A 23,537-nucleotide genomic window follows, 5' to 3' on the forward strand; every position below is an offset into this window, starting at 1 on the left:
TTGTTTTTTTTTTTTTTTACAACATGAGAAATAGAACTATACTATGACCCAGTTAGCTACGTAACTCCTGGGCATATGCCCAGTGCTGTTAGAGTTTATGTAAAACAAAAAATTCCTTGCACATTTATGTTTGCTGCTTCCCTGTTCTTTCTAGACAACGGATGGGTGCAACCATTATTCTGAACACTAAATACATGGAAAAATAAAATGTGATAAAAAGATAAACAGAGAAATCATACTTGGATAATATAGAAAATAAAATATTGATATTTGCCAAGACAACATCTGAAACTAGAAATCATAATATTAAACTAAATGAATTGGACACATAAAGCTACATACCACAGGCTTTTTCTCTATGCAGATCTTACGAGTTTAAGCTTTATATATGTGGGGAAATGGGAGGTCATGAAACTACGAAGAGTGGCATGTCAGAAGCGAGGTTTTTAGGGAATTTGAGAAGGTACAAAAATAATGAAACACATTTAACATGAAGGGAGTATGGGGCTTCTGCAAAGAGGAAAGGGGTAGAGGAGTGGGCCTGTGGAATGGGAGAGAGAGACCACCAAAATGAATTATACATAGGATTTTCATAACGAAACCCATTACTCTGTATGTTCATTTAAGAGTAAGCTAAAATAAAAATATCACCCCAGTCTATGGAGTCATCTCTATGTAACTTTCCTGAGCAATAAAAATGGGAATCAGGGTAAATTTTGTATCATATGATTATACTCAATGCCTATATTCTAAAAGCATTAATGAAAGCTATAAATAATAGAGTAATTAAAGGTACAATGCCGTCCTTAAAATAAAGAACTTTTAAAAGTAACAAACACAAATTTAATGCTGACATTGTTTATGAACTCCACAACTTTTCCACACTGCTGTTTACAATTCTAACATGGCATTGTTTCCCATTTTTGTCTGTGCCCATGTGAGTGGTGATAATTACCAACAGCATAAAATATATTACAATATCCACCATGATACTTCGGATTTAGTAAATGCTAATGAATGTTATTTTTTCCCCTTATATTATCTCCCTTTAAGGAAAAGTTGCTGGTAACATGTATAGAAAGATAGAGAAAAGAGAGCATTCATGCCTTTAAAAGGTAGGTGGAGTATCTTTACTGAGCGTTCACCAGGTGTATCACATGCCTATTTACAAAAGTAAGGAAACTGTCAATTTGATGAAGTACAACTCACAACTCATTAGTGTTGAACACAGAAGAAGTATTTCACATCAAAAACGACTGCTAAAATATTCACAATTACCAGCTGCTCAGAAACCATTTTATATGGATAAAAAACATGTCACATTTAATTTATCAGATGCTCTCTGCTGTCATACTTTTCTTTTGTTCAGTGTACTGAAAAGTTATAAAAACAATTTCAGTCTCACTGTAGCCATGTATAGACATTAAGAATAACACAAATCCATTATCCTCCACAATATAATTGTGTCTACATGGATGAATAATCTTCTGTAGCTTCTTCTCACTCAATAACTGAATTAAATATTACTTTAAAGATATTTGAATACACAACATTCAGTATATCTGTTTAAAAAGGAAAGAAAGACTACCATTTCAACTACAAAGTCAGGGAACCACACTAATTTCTGAGCTATGGTCCCTGAATGAGCTAGCATTATTAGCACAATTTCTATAGTGACTATAAAAGGATAGAAACATCATCAGAAAAATAATGCAACTTTACTTTCCTAACAGCATTGAATTAAGGCAAACATATACTCAAACACTTGTAAAAATATCACGGTAATAGTCTAGACTTCCATTCTAATTCTGTGTTGTGAGCTTCAAATAAAGGAGGAAGAGGAGGAGGAAGAGGAGGAGGCGGCAGCTGCTCCCTCTAGCTAATGTCCATACATTTAGGTAGGTTTCATTGTGTAGATCCAGCCCCTCCCCCCATTTCTGCTATACCACCTCTTTCAGCCTTTCCACCTAGGCTACCTCAATTTTTGAGACCCTCCATTCCACAGATGGAATGTGGGGAGGGACAATGAACACTAAAGGCCTTATTTAAATGGCATTAGCGTATAATAGGAAAGAGAATGACCCAACCTGACACTGTTATTCTTGTAGCCAAGAATCTGAAAGTAGACAGGCCATGGGCCCAAAGGTTAAGGCCTATAGCAATAAAGCTACTCCCATAGATCACTGCATACCATTCAACCCTCATCAGAGAAGCTTCCTCCTTCAGTAGAAGGTAATTAACATAGTGGCCCATACTTGGAAATATTTAGAAAATGAGAGACTTTGAAGCACACAGCCAGAAATGACGTGTCTACCAAACCCTCCTTGTTCTCCAGGCTCAGAATGCATATAGAAGAGGAAACAGAAAGACTGTTAAGAGCCAGAGCTGTAGGATCACTGCATTGAAACAGCATCTCCCAGACATAACAAGGCTGATACATATGTAAATGCGCAGACACTGTGATCGTATACCAAAGACCTACAGCAATTCAAAGCAGACATAACCCCATCACTGAAAAGGGGAGGTCAACATAAATTTCCACCCTTATCCAAGAAGCTATTTGTAATTGATACTTTCTAGGAAAAGTAAAATCATCTTTCTCTAGTGGAGAGACGTTGAGTATATCAATTACACTTTAAGGCAGTAACTGAGTAACACAAAGTAGATGACACATTGTGTGTGTGTGTGTGTGTGTGTGTGTGACTTTTGTTTTGTTTCCTTTTGTTTTGGTGTATTTTGTCTCAGTGGGGGTTTTGGTTTTATAATTCTCATCTTATGTGTTGGTTTGTTTCTTTGTTTAAGAGAGAGAACATGAAGTTGAGTGGATCAGGACGTGGAAGGATCTAAGAGGAGTGGAGAAGAGGTAAGAAGATATTGTACGAAATATTTTAAACAATAAAAATGTTTTAAAAGGCAATAAATTGATTGTATTGACTGTTTTCAAAACAATTAGAGAGATGGTAGATAGACATCAGATTATACATAGTGATAGAATGTGTGTATAGACAGATTCCCCCACAAAAAAAGAATAACATAGTCAAAGAGAAATCAGTGCACATGTGTCAATGTTACATTTAATTCTCTTTTAACTTAGTGATGTTCCTGTTCTGGGCTATGGAAGCCCGCTCTCCCGAACTCATCTAAATGAGAGGCAAGCATCATTTCTGATCAGCTCCTCAATTCAGTGGCCCAGGTCAGTCACAGATGTAATAATGGGCAGTCTTCACTATCTGCTTTCAGGGACAGCTGCTGCCAGGGTAGTAGCTTGTTGTTAATTGTGGGTAGAAAACGTATAAGCCTACAGAAACAAGAAGGAACGACTGGTGTTATAGCCCAGTGATAGAGTGTTTGTTAGGTACTCACAGCAAGAGTGAATTGCACTTTTTCCTCCTTCCTTCTAGGTCTCCTCAGTGATAGCCCTAAGGTGTTCAGAACCAAGACTGCCAAGGTAAACAGGAGGAGAAGAGGGAAGAGTAATTGGAAGCACATGGTAAGGAAGGAACAGATCATCTCTCTTCCCAGATTAGCATCCCGTCCAATTAAGTTCTGACACTTGGATCATCAATGTCCCCAAAGTTCCCTTAAGTAAAGGCTCACTCTCCTTGGTAGCACCACTAAATGTGGGGGAACCTCTAAGAGGCAGAAGTGCACTGAGAAGTTTTTAGGTCACTGGACACTTGTCAGACTGGACAATACAATGGAATACAAATAGTACTGAAAAGAGCAAACTCTACTTGACCGCAGTCATTATTAGAGAATAAGGTTGCAAATAGGAAGGGTAGAGTTAAGATTAATTTTGTGATACTGATATAAACCACCGAGACATGATAAAACTTCTTCTATATGGACCACATCTCTTACCAATCATCAATGTCTAATTATTTAAATTTAAATCAAATAAGAATTCTCTGTTAAGATTGATGTCTCTGCATGCATCATCTAAAATATAATTCAGTGTTTCTCAAAATCTGAGTATCCTCATAGTATTAAAAGTTGGCATAAAGATAACTGTTTCTAGAAAGTTATCAGTAGTTTAAATAAACAGTTGCCTACTCACCCACTGATATCCACACAGAATCCATGAACGATAAGGCAGATCAAGGGCTAAAGAGATGGGTCAGCAGTTAAGACAGTATGATCTAAGTTAAGAGTCCCAGTTCTCATACCGGGCAGCTCTTAAGTGCCTATAATTATACCTAATATCTTATGGCCTCCCCAAGGAACCTAAATGTAGTACGCAGGCATACACACACACACACACACACACACACACACACACACACACACACACACACACACACACACTTTACTAAAACAGCATAATCCCTAAAAACACTAATTATTTGTCCTTATGCACACAGATAAGTGTAGTCTCCATGCCTTATCAGTAAATGTCTTTTTTGTTTTTATTAATTTTTAAATTTTTACATATACATTTATATTATTATACATATAGACAATAAACTACCCATAGCAAGAAGAACCATGAAACAATCAGGAATTATATAAATGTTACATTCTTAGTGTTTTGGCTATTTTTATTTGGCAACCTTGAAGAACTCATCTTTCCTATCTTGATGAGTCTAAAATTCTGAATATAAATCCGTATCTATCATATCTTGCCATTACCAACTTAAATCATCTATATAGACCTAAAAACATCTTAACCCCTAAAAAACAAAGCTTAATTGTAAGACTAAACTATCTGGTCTTCAATCCCATCAGAGATTTGAGAAGGAATAAAATTAATTACCTGAGTATTCAGGGGGTTCAAGTTAGCAGCATCTCAAATGAGAAGATGACAGAAACAATTTACTATTTAAGCAGTCACCCAAAACTCTCTATAACATTGGAGCATCATCTTCAGCCTTCTGGCCCAATATATCTGACAGACATATTTATGAGGCTGGAACTATTGAGGACTTGCTTACCCTGTCTTGGCAGAGTTTGGCCATTGACTCTGCCTTCATCCAAGCTTGCCCCTCTATAGGCAGAATTCTGTCTGTTGTAGAAATGAGGACATTTTGTCCAGTGGCTTGTTTGACACATTTGAAGCCATCTCCCTAAAGAGGTCCTTTGATGCTCATCATCCTCTTTCAGGGAGGCTGAGTGTTGCCAGGAGTTAACCTGTCTCATTGTCAATGAATCTTTAAAATAGTAAAATCATTTTTAAATGCCATATTCTGTATGTCTCTGAGGTTTTTGAAGACATTATCTATTTTGCCTTATGTTTCTATAGAATTATATCTATCTCTTGTACCTAATGTATACATGCTTGTGATAAAAATGGACTTGTAATTGATAAGACCATGATTTGACCAACTAACAATCAATGTGTATAACTTAATTATTCTAAACAGCCTGCAATAGGACTTTCAAAGTATTTGAAGTAAACCTTGTGTTGTAATTGAGTTATATGGGTACAATACTGCATATTAGCATAGAAATATATATGATGTGTGTGAAGAATAATCTTAAATTTTAATTATGTACACTGTATCTACAATTAAACTTATTTTTCATCCATATACAAAATTCTATACCAGTGAATTAAAAAAACCTTACAAGTAACAAGGAAGGCATTAAGTTGAGAAGTAGACTCACTAATCTACTTTTTGTTCTATCTTCCATATATATTTCTATATGCCCCTTCTTTCTTTTCAAACCCTATTTCCAATCCTAAGAAAGGTAGACAAAAGAAAAGAGAGGCATCCCTGAGTCCAACGTTGTTTTCTCTCTTAAAAAGACAATGGGAGCTGGTTATAAGTTATTATTGGTCTTACTTAGAGAAACCTCTCATTTTCAACATGTGGAGACCATTACAGAAGACAACAGTCAGTCAAAATGCAGAGTTGTGGATCATGGCACCAATGGATACATCTACAAAACAGCTCCTGCACCTAAGTTTCAGGGAACATTGAGGTAGAATGGGTGGAAAGATTGTAAGAGGCAGAAGATTAGGGAGCTAGCTGTGAGACTGTGTTTCCAAGGAATCTTAGAAGTGACCTCTGTAAAGTCTCACCAACATGCCTGCTTGAATACGAACTGAAAAAAGACAAGAACAAGAGATGCTAAAATAGACATGGGGGGGGCGGGGAGCCCACAGAGCTTCTACCCTGCACAGGTAACTACAGGAGACTAAGAAAGGCAAAGAGTGAGAGAAAGAGTCTTCCCCAGGGGAGAGCACACTAACTGGTTATTTAATTCAAAATAGACAACCCTGAAAACATGAATACAAGCAATATCATACATATTAAACTAGTTAAATTCAGAAATAAATATGTATATACATTTATGTATGTGTGTACTATTGATGAGACTAGAGGCCATGAATTTGGAAGAGAGAAGAGAGGTGTATAAGGAAGGTCTTGGAGGGAAGAAAAGGGAAAAGTAGAAAAAAATTGTAGTCTCCAACTTCCATATAACCTGCTCCATAAGATTTTAAGAAAATCAGTCTTATCAGATACAGATACACACCTGTTCTATCTGAGCTTCTACAAGACCCACATGCATTTGAGGGGCCCTCACTCCTGATTGCAACAGATAGAATGAAAGGAAAATATCTTGGGGCTACTAATAGGAAACTCTTAGTGAAAAATTGCTAATTATTTTAAATTTGAGGTCAATAGAATTTATGTGAGTGTCCACTACATTTTTCAGTTTTAAATAATGTCTATGTGCGTGTATTTTTTTTCCTCTGTTAGACTGAGAACTCGCTAAAGACAGCTTCAATTTTTAATTTATCAAAATAGTTGTCTTGTTACCTAAGAACATTTGACTTGCAAGAAAACCAGTGATATAACAGGGCACCTGCAGAGGTTTTAAAATGTACTTTCACTATGTTGTCATTAATCATCATGCCAAAGATAACCTGACTATGAAGAGAATACTGCTAAGTGTCCAACATATGCACAGAAAGACAAGGCTGTGCATTGATACCGCAAGTATTAATTTAGGTAGTTACACCTTTTCATTGGCAAAGATACCTGCTGCAAATTGGGGACAAAACAAGTCAAAGGTTGTCCCTTCAACCAAAAAGTGGAAGTGGAAAGAGAAGAACATATGCAACCAAATGGAAAAAGCATCTGAAGCAGGTGTGCCTGCTCTTCCATGCTGTACTCACCACTGCTTCCGCTGCTTGTTCACATTTGGAAGTCCTGGCTTTAGTAAGAATGCATAACGGGAGGTCTGCATGCCTGCCCAAGTGCATTCAGATAACGTGGCGGAGGATGTGGTTCAAGGCAAATCACCCAGGAGTCTTCTCTAAGCTTTATGACTGAAAGTTGACTTACGGATCTTTGGCTAACTGGATGTCAGCTTCCCTCCATCTCGTTTTCTTCTGATTGCTCAGAAGGCCCCACAGGGAATTGTCTCTATTTCCATTATCTGCACACACTCCATCAATCTTCCTCCACTGTGGGGTCCTCTGCTAATGGTCACCCACAGACAGCACCAAGAAATATAGGGGAGCAGAGCTTTAAGCATAGTAAACTTGAAGACTTTAAAAAGGGAGAATCTTGAAAAGTAAAACACTGCCACTAGTGATCTTCTTTAAATGATACTAATATGAAGATTGCTAGCTTGTCTCCTCACTGACGGCCTAGCTATTTACTGTCTATTTTACCTCATTTTAAATATATACACAGGTAATTTTTCATTTCTACCTTTTATGTTCATAAGTCCTATGCTTTGTCTTCTGTCTTTAGTTGCTGGACAGAGGCAGTGTGATATATGAAGTGGGGGAACCATTTGTAACTCACTCGTTTTCCTTTCTTGGGCTATTTCTTCTTTGATTTCCCTTGTGCTTTTATTTTTTTGTTGTTGAGAACTGAGGCTTGAAAATTCTGAAAGTGAATGTGTGGAATAGGAAATCAGGTATATAAATTCCCAAGAGTGTTATATGACATGTCGGAATGACAGTTTTATAAACTGTCTTCTTTACACAGAGAGGTCCTTGCCCGTGACACACCAAGAGAGAAGCATTATATGAAAAGCTGTGCAGCCTGTAATGGAAAGAGAGCCAGAAAAACTTCCAAACAATGTAGAAGGACAAAAATCAATGTAAGTGATAAGAACCCCCAATCAATGTTATAATAGGGCTTTTACTTTGAGGCAATGTAGAAAAAACTAATTTAAAACTCAGACATGAACGTAAGTTCACACAATTCAAGTACATAGTATATGCCTGTTTAGTGTAGTCTATAAATTTAGAAATTTATGAGTTGTGTAACAGCAATTATCAAAAATATGAGTTTGATTAAGACAGTTTGATCAATTAAAGATATACTTAATCCATCCTACAATCTTTGATCATTGTCATTGTGTGTGTATATATATATATACTTTTATATATTAACTCTGTCCTATACTTCTTACTAAGTTTACTTCAATAACAAGTCTGAGAAAATGAATCAACATCTGCCATGAGATAGGATTTTCTTTTCTTTCCTTTTTACATGTTGTATTTATTTTATGTAGATGAGTGCTCTATCTGTAGGTACACTGGCTTGACAGAAGAGGGCATCAGATCCCAGTATAGGGGTTTGTAAGGCAGGATCTTTGAAGAGCAGACAATGCTCTTAATCTCTCAGTCATCTCCTCAGCCCAGAGATGGGATTTTCTTATTCAGAAAGTCTTCTTAGATCCCGCAAGCAATCAGACTGTTAAGAACACAACCTTGATTGAACCTTGAAGATAAAGTTTTATGGACTGTTTGAGGATGGTTTCAAGAAAAAATGTATAGCTTTTATTTATAAAATACTCAACAATAACCCAACAACAATTATTTTTAAAGGCACCACTAAACTTTATTTGACTTAAATATGAGAATTATTATATAAATTCAATACTATGGTTGGAGTCAATATATTCAGAGTTACATATACAGTTAGACAAAGTAAGATGCGTGCCACTTTCGTAATCTCAAACACAATACTTATGGCTATGAATGCAACAACTCCTCAAGTACAATGATCATCATCACAGTGGCTAACTGCTGAACATATCCTAGTGGACTAGTTATATCAGTGTCTCTGAAGACATTTGGCAATGCTGCATATTAATCTAGAAATAGAATTTGCTAGAATATGTTAAGTTTATTTTGAGGTTCTGACAGTTATACCTACATGTACACTGTTCCCCTGATCATAGATATTAAGTACATTAATCACTCAATAAAATCCACCTGAAGTTTTCCATTGATTCATGTTTATTTTGCATATACTGTTAATTTATTTTATTTTATGAAGCATTTCTCCCTTCCGTGTCCTTCCACCAAGCCCTCCCAAAGACCCTTCTCCACTCTCCTTCAAAAACAATCACCTGTTTCTAATTTTAATTGCACGCATATATGCATATACATATATTCTTAAATATAGCTGTTTCAGTCTGTATAATGTCATATATATATATATATACACACACACACACACACACACACACACACACACGTGATGTTTTCAGAGCTGACCTTTTGGCAGTCCTAGCAGATATATCTACAAAACACTTCCACACCTAAGGCTTAGGAGACATTGCAGAAGAGGGGATAGAAAAATTGAAAGGTGAAAGGTTGGGTAATCTGTTTGAGATTGTGTCTCCTGGTAATATTTGAATATATACCTAGAGTTTCCCCAGCAGGGCCACTCAAATGTGAACAAAGATGACATCAGTGCACATGCCTAAGTGGATGAGGAAAAGCCTATTAAGACCCAACCCTACAAAAAGAACTATAGGCAACTGAGTAGGCTGGGAATAGAAGAGATGTTCTTCCTTAGGGGAAAACACATCAAATACTTTTCCACTATTTTGTTCATTTTTAACAGCACAGAGAGCCAACCCTGAATATTCTCACAGGACTCTAGTCCTACATGTGGACAAATGAGATTCAGTTTATAATTTTCTAGACTCCACTAAAATTCCCCAGGCACATATTAATTTCTGACCTCTTATCCATGTACTTCCTTTGCACTGAAAGTTTTAACTTCTGGTTACTACCCACTGTATTGACTTCACGGCACAAATGCATTATCAGCCACAGTCTGGAGAGAAAGTGAGAAGGAAAGCGAATGTTGGGTGAAACATCCAGAAATCTAATTGTAAGATGACAGCTTTCAGAAAGACATAAAAGTTAGAGCCTGAAAAAAAATAAAATATGCTATACAGGAAGCAATTATTTTTTTTGGAAAAAGTTAATTGAATATGCTGTTATTTTTGTGTGCTATTTATAGTAGCTGACTCATACCCATTGTATGATGTGTGCCATATAATATGTTGTCATCTCGCAAAAGACAAAAACGTTGGGTTTCCCCATCTTATCAGCAGTCGTATTAGTAGTGCTGTGATGAGGACATTTAGCCAAGTATCTTTATGCACTAGTTTTCTTTAGCATAAACTACTGCAAAATTACTAAAGTCCGTATGCTAATACCATAGCAGTTAAAAGACATCATTTCTCCAGCCCATCTCTCTAGAGGAAGATGAAAGATCACACTCCTGTGAACGGGTTATGTGAGTGTATTTTTATGAACCCTAAGAGATACTGGAGATAATGTTTATTTTATTCACTTTGTGGTGGAGTATCATTAGAGAGTCATAATACCTTGAATTTTCATTTCTTTTAATCTAATGAGGCACACATCTCTTCAAATCTTATTAATCCTTGTGAATAAGCTATGGATTGAATGCCCACATATTTGTTTAATTTCAAGTATCTTTATTTATGGTTTTCATGACATCTTTATATAGTCCTAATAATAGCCTTTTCCTTAATTTACTAGTTTATCTTTCATATTTCAATTATAAAGTAGTGTTTTTAAAATATGTCCTGAGGTGATCCATCATTTCCTAATCAAGAAGAATTTTTCTGAAAACAGAGAAAGCAGGGATGCATCTAAAGATATCTGATTAGATTACAATATCCAAAGGAATAGAATAGTTGTCATTTAAAACCCATGAAACTTATGAGCAGTTAAGTCACTGTGGGCAATTTTGGAGTTCTAACAGTCTCCTCATTTAATGAGTCATAACTTTCCCTATTATAATATATTCTCACAACAATAAAAAAGCCTCTCAAACTATGGCACCAGCCAAGGACAATACGTGCAGTAAACTTGAAACCCCTACCCAGATCTAGCCAATGGACAGGACATTCTCCACAGTTGAGTGGACAGTGGGGTCTGACTTTCACATGAACTTTGGTGCCCCATTTTTGACCATGTCCCCTGGATGGGGAGGCCTGGTGGGACTCAGAGGAAGGATAGCAGGCTACCAAGAAGAGACTTGATACCCTATGAGCATATACAGGGGGAGGAGGTCCCCCTCAGTCATAGTCATAGGGGAGGGGAGTAGGGGGAAAATGGGAGGGAGGGGGGAATGGGAGGATACAAGGGATGGGATAACCATTGAGATGTAATACGAATAAATTAATAAAATATATTTAAAAAGAATAATATGAAGAAACAAGATCAAAACATATTTTAATAAACAATGGTAACATGAGAGACAAAGAAAAGGAAGAGTGTGGAAATTAAGGCATTATATTTCAAGAGCACATTGGCCAAGGCAAGAGCTCTTTTTTACTTTTTTTAATCTACAAATATAACACTGCAAAGTGATTGTTGTTGACATGTGAAACTGAAGCTTACAGAGGACAAAAGAAATGCAGTAGGCAGCAATTATTTCAAGCACAATGTGTGTCAGACTCATGTCGACTTAATGACTGGTGCTCACTCTGGACTACAACCACATGACGACTTCATGAAGAGCTCTTCAAAAGCTTCTGGCTCAAGAAAACCTGAGGTGACTCAGTTTTAAAAAGACATCATTCTGAAAACTGACAGATCATTAGTTCCAGAACTGATGAACCGGCCCAGGTGTTTCCAAAATCGTCCAGCAATTCTCAAGGTCCAAAGGTCTGTCCTGTAACATTCCCCATTGGGATGCAATGACAGTGTACATGGTCAGTATATTTCCCACAATCAATATTGCAGCAATGAGGTATAAGTGAAAGACAAACCTAAGAAATGATTAAACTAGTAACCTAAGCCCTTTCATCCTTTCATTAAAGTTCTACTGGCCCTTTTTTATTTTCCTTCCAGAAACACCTTTGCTTATGAAGGCTCTAACTTTTGACCTCCTCTTTACTTAACTTTTATAGATCCAGTCAAAAGCAATGTTGGAATATGTACACCACCCTTTCTATGGCTCATGTAACATGAAAGAAGTAGAAAGAATATAAACGTTATATTCAAGGCAAAATGGTCACTGAAGAAACATGATTTTACAGTAGTTTTGGTTGTGTGCATTGGGCCAGCCCAGCACTAAACTTGGCATTCCTTAGTCTCTGATACTGCAATGGTTCATGGACCTCTACCCTTCACTGCTGACCTATACCTACTGATGGATTCTAAATAAGAGACATTTGTTGTATTCTCTTTGTTTTTATTGGTAAATCCACAAGATTCCAATGGATAATTCCAGATGTTAGCAGTTCCAAAAACACAACAAAACACAGTGACATGAATGTGAGAAAGGAACTATGTGGGGTAGGAGCACTAGAGGGTTATGAGTGTCAGATGGAGATAATAGGGGATAGAGGAAAAGAATAATTAGAACATACTGTGCACATGTCTGAAATGTATTCAAATGAAGGAATAAAAATTATATTTAATACTACCTTCGAGACAATCCTCTGAAATTCTCTGAGATACTTCTCTTGGTTGTGGTAAACAAATTACCACAGTGGTTGCATTCTCAAGACTTTCACATTCAAGGTCCACGTTAAAAATAAAAACATAGACACATATGCCAACAAGATAAGAAAAATAAGAAACCTGCTGCCATAGCCATGGTTTAAAGTATATGTGCTAATGGATATAAATTGCTATGAAATTTCCAAAGAGTAATCTCTGTGGAGAAGATAGCATGCTAATTTCCTTCCTTCCTTCCTTCCTTCCTTCCTTCCTTCCTTCCTTCCTTCCTTCCTCCTTCCTTCCTTCCTCCCCCCACCCTCTCTCCATTTTTTTTTTTTTTGTAGCCTTGACCGTCCTGGAACTCACCTTGTAGATAAGGCTGACCTCAAACTCAGAGATCCACCTGCCTCTGACTCCCAAGTACTGGGATTAAAGGTGTATGCCACCACCACTCCCTGCAACCACACATACATAGCAATTTCTTCTTATGAAGAGTCAGACAGAAATTGCCTCCTGCTTTGTGGGCTCTACAACTTCTGTGACAACCATGCAGCCACTGTGGATAAACCACTCATATAAACAAATTGTGTGGCTACGTTCATAAACATTTTACAGAAGAGGCACCAGGGTAATTAGACACATAGGTCTCCCTGGATGACCCATGGTACAGAGAATAAAGTGAAACCATGCATGGCTATTTCTACTCTCCTCAGAGGCTATGTCCATAACCTTTTTGCTCATGAGTCCCTCTATAGACTACAGAAGCATCATGTTGAGCATGTCTCTGTTCTTTCAGGTATATCTGACTATGACATAGCACGTTCGCCTTATATATCTGACCACATAGAATCTTACCAATTTTTTTAACCTAGAATATGTAATGTTAAGTTTAAAATAAATTATAAATGCCAAGTCCCTTAAAAGCTTTGTAATACTTTTGCTATCTCAATTGAAAATAAGTTTTCAGTACAGGGCTTTGACTATACTGTGTTTTTATGCTTGCTGGCACTTTGACCATGCATAGTTGATATTCCACACATTTTCATGTCCTCTTAATCCACATGGCACATGATGTCAATAATTTTTTAAACGTGACAGTAAAAATCTTTGGAGCATTGGAGACATTTTCCTACCAATACTCAACACTGTAGAGAAATGTCTGTTTCAGGTCATGTTCACATACATCTAGAACAAAAGCTGCATTTCAAATGTGCCCTGCAGATAGGCATTGCCAAATAAAGTCAGGAAAAGCTCGGAAGGGTGTTTATAGACTGTGAGCAGTGTCCTTAAGAGGAGTTGAATATCAAACAGTTCACTCAGTTGATAACATCGAGTAACTATAGTAGCTTGTAGTAAGAAATTATTTCCTTAAAAATAAGTAAATGGCATAACTCTTTTTTTTTTCTTTTTTCTTTTTTTGGTTTTTCAAGACAGGGTTTCTCTGTGTAGCCTTGGCCATCCTGGACTCACTTTGTAGACCAGGCTAGCCTCGAACTCACAGCGACCCGCCCGCCTCTGCCTCCCGAGTGCTGGGACTAAAGGCGTGTGCCACCACGCCTGCTGGCATAACTTTTTTATTGTGTAGAATTTTTTACCAAAACCCAAAGATTAATCATCATTTGCTATCTGTGTAGAATGCTTTTACAAAGTAAAATTGCCGTTCAGGATGTAGAAGCCACCTTGGATACTAACTGGGTTGTACTGAAACAAGTTATCCTCAGCAGTAACCTAGTTACAGACAGCAAAAACAGCTGTCAGGGTCAGGCGTGAAATTCACTTTCATGTTTGTCCACTGCCAGCTAAGAGTTTGTCAGATGCGAAGCAAACATGGAGATAATGTGGGAATGTCTTTTAAACTGTCAACTTAGAAATGCAGAACTTCTGAATGCTGACATTTTCCAAGACCAAAATTGCACAAAGAAGACATGTCCAAAGCTAGTGCAACTGAGGACATCAGAGGGCTGAGCTTGGGAGTTAGGCAGCTCTAAGTAGGGGTTATCACCAGACAGAGGCTGTCAGGAAAAAGAATCTTACATAATTGAAGAAGAGAATAAGTCTAAAATTCAACAAAAGATATTGGCAAAGACAGCACAAACACAGGATAGTAATAGGGCTTGATAATTAAAAGGAGACATACTGTTTTGATGGTAATTAAATCTGGAATGAGAAATTACCTCAACTGATGACAGGAAATCCATCAGTGGGGACTTGGCCACTTCCCCTGAAGAACCACACAGAAAGTTGACATGGGAAATATTAGAAGAAAGAGCTCCCTTTCCTACCTCCACGGCAGTGCTCACACCACATGAAAGAGTGAAGGTTGGGCGAAGTACTTCTGCACATTGTATTTCAGCTTAATAGAATCAAGATTGCCAGAGGACATGGCAGGGAGACAGGTGCAGAGTAACTAGAGCCTTCATAAGTCAGGACCTGTCCTGCTGAAATCACATTATAAGCTATATGCATAGGCATGCCAGTAATAGAATTACGGATTCAACACCCATAATCCAGACAGCAGCCACACTGGCTGGAAGCCAGATTCCCTGCATGGGATGTTCTCCAGAAGGTTCTCTGTGTTCTCCTGAGAGTTAAGACAAGCAGCAGGGACTAGGGAAACTAATAACCCTGAAGCAGCCCCATTAAATAAGAGAGAGGGAAGCATCACACTGGCAGCCACAGGCGAGTTGGTACAGCTCATTCTGAGTGAGGAAAGTAAGGCATGGAATTGTTAAGAAACGGCACTAGGAATGTCTCTAAGCGACAAAGCTACTCAGAGTTCATTTTGCTTCAGGTATAAATCTGGTACATGATGCAAGCTTCAGGCACAAGGTGAAAAAAGGAGAAGGTGGGGAAGAATTGAAGAGGGAGGGGAGCGGCTTAATTGGATTTAGTATTAAAACAATTTAGTAATAGAATACTATTGTCAGCAGTCTACAAGTCCTCTGTTTCTTTGACTATCACAAATCCATCAGTCATGCAAACAGCACCAATTAGGGAAACAAAGAGACCACGTAACTCACTAGTCTACCTTATTTTGTAGAGATCCTGAGACCCTCCGAATAATACAAACACACACCAGAAACCACGACAGCACTGTTTTATTGCTTGCCATGTGGTCGCAGGGATGTTGTACAATCCAAACATGCCAAAAGACACTGAGAATGACTCTCTGGCGCAGTGACATTCTAGTGTCTTATAACACTTTCTAGTATTCTAGCCCTATGCCTTCTGGAATAATTGCTGTGCAGAGTCATAGTGAGGAACTCTTCAGGTGTAAGATGGCATGTTTGACTTTCCAACTGACAAAAACACTTGTTTGGTGATGGATGATACCAATCAGAACTCCTATGAAATTTCTCTTTCACCGTAAGAGTCCCTACGCAGTCATAAACAATCCACAATAGTCTTCATTTGGCTTATTTTAAGCTATTTGGTTTAGAAATTACTTTTGAGCACTATTACCAGAAATTTGTTTGTTTACATATTTCACTCCCCACTCTGTTTAACTTTTTTTTTTTTTTTTTTTAAAGATTTTACCTTTTTGCAGAGAAATGGAGTGATTTTGTTGAAAATCAAAGGAAAACCTTCCAGGTTCTAAGGATAACTTTTACAGTAAACTAAATCATTCTATCAAACTTTTTTTCAATTTAGGGGAATAAAAAAGTAATATTTTTAGTGCAATCTACTTATACTTAGGCAACTTTATATTATATGAACAGCATATTATGTTCCTTTCTATAAAATATATGTAATTTTCTATACATTGTACTTGCATAAAGCTTTAAATGTTCAAGGACAGTCTGGTCTACAAAGCAAGTCCAGGACAGCCTGTCTCAGAAAAAAAAAAGCTTGAAATGTTTTACTCTTTAAAATATGTATGAAATATTACAATTCATGTATTATTTACTAAAAAATAAAAAATCACAGTTCCTATTTTTCAAAGCCGTACTTGGAGTAAATAAGAGAATTACAATGAATAATCTATAGTCATTGCCCTTAAGAAGCCTGCCAGTAATGACTGTATTTTTGAGGACTAATAATTCACTATTTAGAGATAAAGGAAGGCTTGCTTCTTTGATTGCTTGCTTGCTTCTCCTCTTTACCCTTTCCATTTTTCCCCCTACAGTTTGATTTTATATAATAGTTCTAGTTGTGTTTAACTAAGACTAACAAAACTTCTGGTCTATAGACAAATTCTCTAAGTTTCTCATGTTAGCCTTTTTACGCATTTTCGATAGCATAGAGTGATGGATTAGGCTGCCCAATAAAGGCATCTGAGTGACACTAAACTCATCTGTGGAAGAAACAAGTTACACCTGGTGAGAAGGAGATATGAACATGTGCAGTGTCAGCTGAAGGGGAAAGACAGTGACTGATCGAAATATCTGAAGTGTTGGAAGATATTGTGAACCCGTGGTAACTCTATGAAACACTCATATAAACACCTAAGTTTTGCAAACTGATCCAGCCTCACAAGAGCTAATCTCAGTTCTACATTTAGAAAGCAAAGAAAGCAAAATTCTGGTTATAGTAGCATCTTAGGCTCTAAATGTTGGCTCTGCCACAGATTACCAAAGAACTTCTTTGAATATGTTTCTTCACCTGTGGATGATGGGAAATGTCCAAACCAGATTAAATGATATATTCTATGTAAAGATTTTTAGAAAGCAACCTACATACATACAGTAAATACAATTATTTTTTGGTTTTCAAAAATGTTCTCTTCTCCTGCTGTATGGCTGTATTTTGCCTAAGTTATCTCCACATAAATTTTCTTCACATTTCCACCCCTTCCATGCCGTCTCCTTTTTTAGGGGGTGGCATCAGAATCTTGAAGAACGTTCTGTGTGACCTTGAGAAGAATGACCCAGTCATTTTATGAAGCATTATACAAATAACCATCAGTTGGGATGACTTACACTGCAGCTCTCATCACTGATACTCTCTTCTGAGTGGGTCCAATCTGCACAGTATTTGAAGATATGTGTTAGACTCCAACTGTAACAACAAATTTATTCTTTGCTGTTTTCTTTTCTATTAGTTTTATGTCACATTTTTTTTTTAGTGACATGCATGTTAAGGGTGGTTATGTTTTACAGAACTTAATCTCTTGTCAGTAAGGCATCTTTCTCTTTCTGATTTTCCTTGTTCTTTTTTTAAAATTTTTTATTAATTTATTCTTGTTCTATCTCAATGGTTATCCCATCCCTTGTATCCTCCCATTCTTGCCTCCCTCCCATTTTCCCCTTATTCCCCTCCCCTATGACTATGACTGAGGGGGATTACCTCCCCCTGTATATGCTCATAAGGTATCAAGTCTCTTTTTGGTAACCTGCTATCCTTCCTCTGAGTGCCACCAGGTCTCCCCCTTCAGGGGACATGGTCAAATATGAGGCAGCAGAGTTCGTGTGAAAGTCATACCCCACTCTCCACTCAACTGTGGAGAATGTTCTGTCCATTGGCTAGATCTGGGTAGGGGTTTAAAGTTACCGCCTGTATTGTCCTTGGCTGGTGCCTTAGTTTGAGTTGGACCCCTGGGCCCAAAGCTGCCTTTCATAATGTTCTACTTGTAGGTTTCTAATATCCATTGTGTCTAAAATTACAATGCTTCTTTCAGCTTCCTCTTGATCATGGCATATTTTCTCTATTAAGCCTGTGTTTTGAAGGCAGTTCAGTCACAATTCAGGAATATTCATTGGATGTGTAATGGTGCAGTGATGATGAACGGAGAGGAGGAAGCTTTGAAATGTTGTGATTACATTTTCATACTGTGTTAGTCCTGCACCCTGGCTGTGAGCTCCCCCTGCATCTCTTCGCTTTCATCTCACACCAAGAGAAATGGTAAAGGATACGTTGATTAAAGAACATTCTATCCTAAGCGGGACAAGAAAGATCTGGAACGTTCTTCTCCTTGTGAAACAGGTCACTTATAAAGAACATTCTAGGAATTATTTCACAATCATAATTCTTCCCTTATTCCTTCATAAACCATAAGCAACTCTGGAAGTATAACCCATGTAATTATATAGCTTTCTCCAAGAGTGCAGCTCAAGGGTTTTCTCTCTCTAATGCTCTTCCTTGGGATCTACTCAATTTGCAAACTCATCTTTTCAAGGTGTCTACTACTTTATGGCTCCAATAGTTTCTACTTGAGAAGAACATATATTTTAGATGTCTCCTGTCAAGATAAGCCAGTTTCTTGAGATCCCAACACAGCAGTAGATGTATAACAAAGAAGGTCACTAATATTCTGCCTGTTTGGCTTTTGCTCCTTGTATTTGCAAAAATTATAATTATATATGTTTTGGATATGGAAACTAAAACTTATATTCTCCATTCCTGCCTTTCAAACTCTTGTTTTTCTTATCTTCACTGGCATTGTCCTTTTCTCTTACTCCTCATTCCTTCTTTCTTTTACTACATAAGGTAGAAACTTTCACTATCATACAAATGACGGTCTTCCTCAAAATCTTAGTTAGAAACATGGAGAATTTAGTATTGCTTTCAACTTACTAACTTCAGTTCATATGCACCAATCAAAAAAGAAACAAAAAAAAAAAAAACCCCATTGAGTATAATTCTCAGGAAGGCACTGAAGGCATATAAGACAATGAATGCACCTGTAACAGGAAACGGGTGTTGTGCTCACACCGACATCAGCAGTTATAGAATCATTTGATGAATGGAGAAACAAATGCCCTCCGGTGATTTTAACTTCAAGGGCTACTGTAAAAATAGATTAGATTATATGTTATGTACTTGTGTTAAATTGTGTTAAAAGTGTTACAAAGCCAATAGGCAACACACACACACACACACACACACACACACACATTTATAACCATATCTGAATTGAAACTTCATTCAGTAAAGTAAGTTGAAAATAGAATATCTGTTTGTTTATGTGTATGTATCCATATCATTATCTGTGCATGTTTATATTATACAAATAAACAGACAGAGACATATATGCTTATTGTATAGGTCATATAACTACACAGTATGTATCCAGTTGCATATACAATGAAAAAAGAATGACAGAGGAGGGAAAGCAGCACACGGAATATGTCGAGTTTACTGCTTCCCTTCTACCCTGTCTTGTGCTTCATATTACACTATGGACAGTGCAGGCATTCAGAGTTTCAAAAACTAAGTATTGCAAATGTGAAAGGTCAAATGATTTGTACAGACACTTGTACTTTCTTCTTAAGTTACTACTACTACAGAAATTTGGAATTTCAACTGCATGCTTTAGAATTCAAATGCATAGAAAGCAGTTACATAGGGCATGTTTTATCGGCTTTATTTAGGGCTTGTGTACACTGACATAATTTGCCTATTTCAAAAAATTTTACGTATATATCTTTTACACACACACACACACACACACATATTATTTAAAATATTTTAAAGCACAAAGAAGGGAAGGCAACAGACCAGCAAATTTGAATTCCATTTTCCCAAATAACCTTAGAGAATTTGTATCTATTCAAACAGAATTCCTTTATGACTAACACAGCTCAAATGACACAGCTCTGAAGTTTAATGAGGACATGTTCTGATACATTTAAGAGATGAAATGATAAAAATAGTGTTCTCTTATCTTAAATAATTTCATTCCTCCTGGGCCTTTTCTGTGTACCTGTTACTAAGAATATCAGTTAAGTTTTACTAATATTTGGCCAATCTTGGCATTTCCTCCACACATCCCTCCTAGTTGTGATGAAAGGAGTCCTAATTGGAAACGGTGACCAGCAAGGGCCTGTGCACATCTGCAATAGTGCTAATGACATCAGAAATCAACCTTCCGACTCATCACACACTAGAGAAGAGTCACCCGATGGATTGTGTTCATAGTCAAGATGCTATTGAGATTCACTCTAAAAGACACACCACTATTATCGCCCAAGTAAACACAATATGGTCCCTTGGAAAACCTGGGCAGTTCTCTAACAAATTTTCCCAACTAAGTTCAATATTGGAACATTCTCACTATAAAATGCTAATGGATGCTCTCATACTTAATATTATGGGTCAAACTACTGCAATTCCTCCATTTTTAAATACAAATGAAACTAAACTACTTAACCCAAGAACACTGAAGGCAAGTGAAACTTCTTCAGTGCACACAGCATATTCTCCATCCTAATGCCTCTGTAAAGTGAGGTGAATGGTCATACAGCAAAGCCATAGGAAGATTTCAAATTCATTTAAAAAAAAAAAAACAACAGTTCGTGATTATCACTTTTAAAAAGTGTTCAGTCTCAGTCTCCTTATATCTGTTAATGATTGACCCAAACTGACAGTTACAGGCGATTCCAGTATCCACAAATGTAGCATATAATGCTTCTTGAAAGAGGAGCACATAATGCATTATTTCACTGATCTAATTTCAAATATATACAAATAGGACTGACATGCTAGCTTCATAGAGTCGTCTAGTTGACTATATTGCAACCATGTTGGTAAAAAGAGCTCTATGAACATGTTTTTGGCTCATTTTCCATTACCTCATCACTATCATACTGACGAATGTTCTCCAGATTATATATTTACCTGCTTACATGGTTGGTGTTTTTAATAAAAAAAATAATATCTTTCACCTTCTTGAATAAACAACATGCAATAAGAAGGAAAAAAGATTTAAGGTCTACAAAACAAGCTGAGGAGATGGCTCAGCAAATAAAATCAATTGTGAGGCACTTGGTTCGTGCCCACATGTGGTATTTAGCTAAAATACTAATGTCCCTACTGTTAGATGGCAAGAGAAGACCGGAGCATCCCCCCAAAATTTAGTCTAATATGTGAAATGGCAAACAACAATGATATCTCGTATCAACAAGAAGGATGGTAGGGCTAACACCTGCAGTTGTTCTCTAACTCCACAGAAGCACTGTGGTACATGCACACTGGCACTCACACACCAGACGGCATGCACATCTATGCGGTTCATACACTCAAAACATATGTACAAAGATTAAAATAAGCATGTCAAATATAATTCCATTTCTGATCATTGTAAACCGCCCCCCTCTCTCTCTCTCTCTATATATATATATATATATTATAGATTTTCACAGTTACATCATGGCTTTTAAGGGAATGTCATGCACACTATGAGCAGAACGTTCAACAGGGAAAGAGGCACAAGTAGAGAACAGACTGTAAACGCTGTGGAGTGGTGATAAAGAAACGAGTAAAGGAAAGCTGGCTGGAGCTCAGAATGCCGAGGGCTAGGACCGGTACAGTATAGACGCAGCTAGACAATTGGGCTGGTGACCTTTCAGCCAAGTCAAGAATGTGGCTCCTCGTTTGAGGTTTTTCAGGGAGGGAGGATAGCTTACCTAGCGGGGGCCCAATCCGATCGCTTACCTAGCGGGGGCCCAATCCGATCGCTTACATAGCGGGGCCCAATCCAACCATAAAGGAGCCTGTGTGGGTCCACAGGACTGCACTTGCTGTAATGCTCTGTGGTTGCCTTTCTAAACATTTCAACGCAAAGTCCTGCCTGACTGCAGAACTAAGGCGCTATGGGCACCATGAGAGGACAGCAAGAAGGCATGGCCCACACTCAGAGGCTGTCCTCAGTCTCTAATCACCAGCTTCCAAAATTCCAACGTGCCTTCATAAAATTCCCTTGGTATAATCCTACTAGAGGCCATGCCCTTGAGTTTACAGTCTGTTTTCTTTATCTCTGATTGACCCTAGGATATAACAGTATTCTCAACATCTCCACTGCATCTTGCGGTGTGAAAGATGTGTTAATTTAGAAGCTAAAGATTTGTGCAGCTAAAGCCTCGCGGGGTCATATTTGGTGTTGATTTTCATGTGCTTCTCCCTGCAGCTCTCACTAGATTCCTTTTCGCATTGGATCGTGTTGAGTAAGAAATGGGCACTTTTGCTTCTATGAATAATAAAATCTAGCTTGGGAGGGCTTCTGAGAATACCTAACCTAATTAAATGAAGTGTTATTAAATTTTAATTAATGTGTGCTATTCAGAACTAATCAGATCCATAACTGTATCCACGCTTTGCAGTCGCGTCAAAACCAGCTGACGCTCTCCAGGGACTCGAGTTATATTTTATTTTTTAAAGGCTCTGTATATCATTTTTTCCACTAAGATGAGGACATTTCTCCGTGTTCCTCTTTAGACCATGACGATAAGGTTCTGCATGTGAGAAAATGCAGTCTTCTACATTTCCAGTTCTTGAAGGCTGCTTGGTGCAAACCTTGACTCATAGATACTGAGTGGAAACTTAACAGCTAGGCGTGCTGAGACAGCAGTAACCAGGCACCCCAGGGAATCACTGCAGTTTACGTGAACAATGCTGAAGCTATTAGGCTGTAGGTAAAATAACATGTAAAGCCAAACAACAAATCATTTAATCAGGACTAAACACTGTTTGTGCAACAAGAAACTACTTTTTTTTTTTTTGCATTTTGTCAAATTTATGTATTGACTAAGACTTTAATACAATTAATAATACAAATATCATCTTCCCTTAGCTTATGGAAATATAATTTCTCTTTCTCATCCTCAAGAATAGCACTGTACACTACTTTCTGAGGGAAGCCTAGTAAGTGATTTAGAGTTCATGAGAAGTCATTGAAGAAAGACTCCCACCAGCAATTTTCCATTTATTTTATAGGCGGGATATTTGAAATGGATATAGCCTGTAAGGAAAGAGTAGGAAAGTTTTAGATAAAGATGCTAAAGAAACGAATCAGCATAAAAGTCACATGTGCTCCTTCCAAGAAGTGACAGTAAATATGGCACCGTAACAGCAAAATAAGCGCGAGCTTTTAAGCTTCTCCCAAGGGTGTGATTACCTACTTCTATTGAAGAGA

General features: G+C 37.4%; 2 protein-coding genes across 5 annotated transcripts in view; both read right to left on the reverse strand.

Annotated features, from left to right (window-relative positions):
- Nucleotides 1-22,178, reverse strand: part of LOC127183639 (phenylalanine--tRNA ligase beta subunit-like) — a 91,069-nt gene extending 68,891 nt beyond the window's left edge. The window contains 1 exon segment of the mRNA XM_051139715.1: nucleotides 22,033-22,178. Within this exon segment, the coding sequence (XP_050995672.1) occupies nucleotides 22,033-22,178 (146 nt within the window).
- The window catches only part of Ralyl (RALY RNA binding protein like), a 675,570-nt gene that overhangs the window by 525,001 nt on the left and 127,032 nt on the right, over nucleotides 1-23,537 (reverse strand). The gene's annotated exons all lie outside the window — the stretch shown is intronic.

The sequence above is a fragment of the Acomys russatus genome, chromosome 31 (assembly GCF_903995435.1).
Source record: "Acomys russatus chromosome 31, mAcoRus1.1, whole genome shotgun sequence".
Taxonomy (NCBI): domain Eukaryota; kingdom Metazoa; phylum Chordata; class Mammalia; order Rodentia; family Muridae; genus Acomys; species Acomys russatus.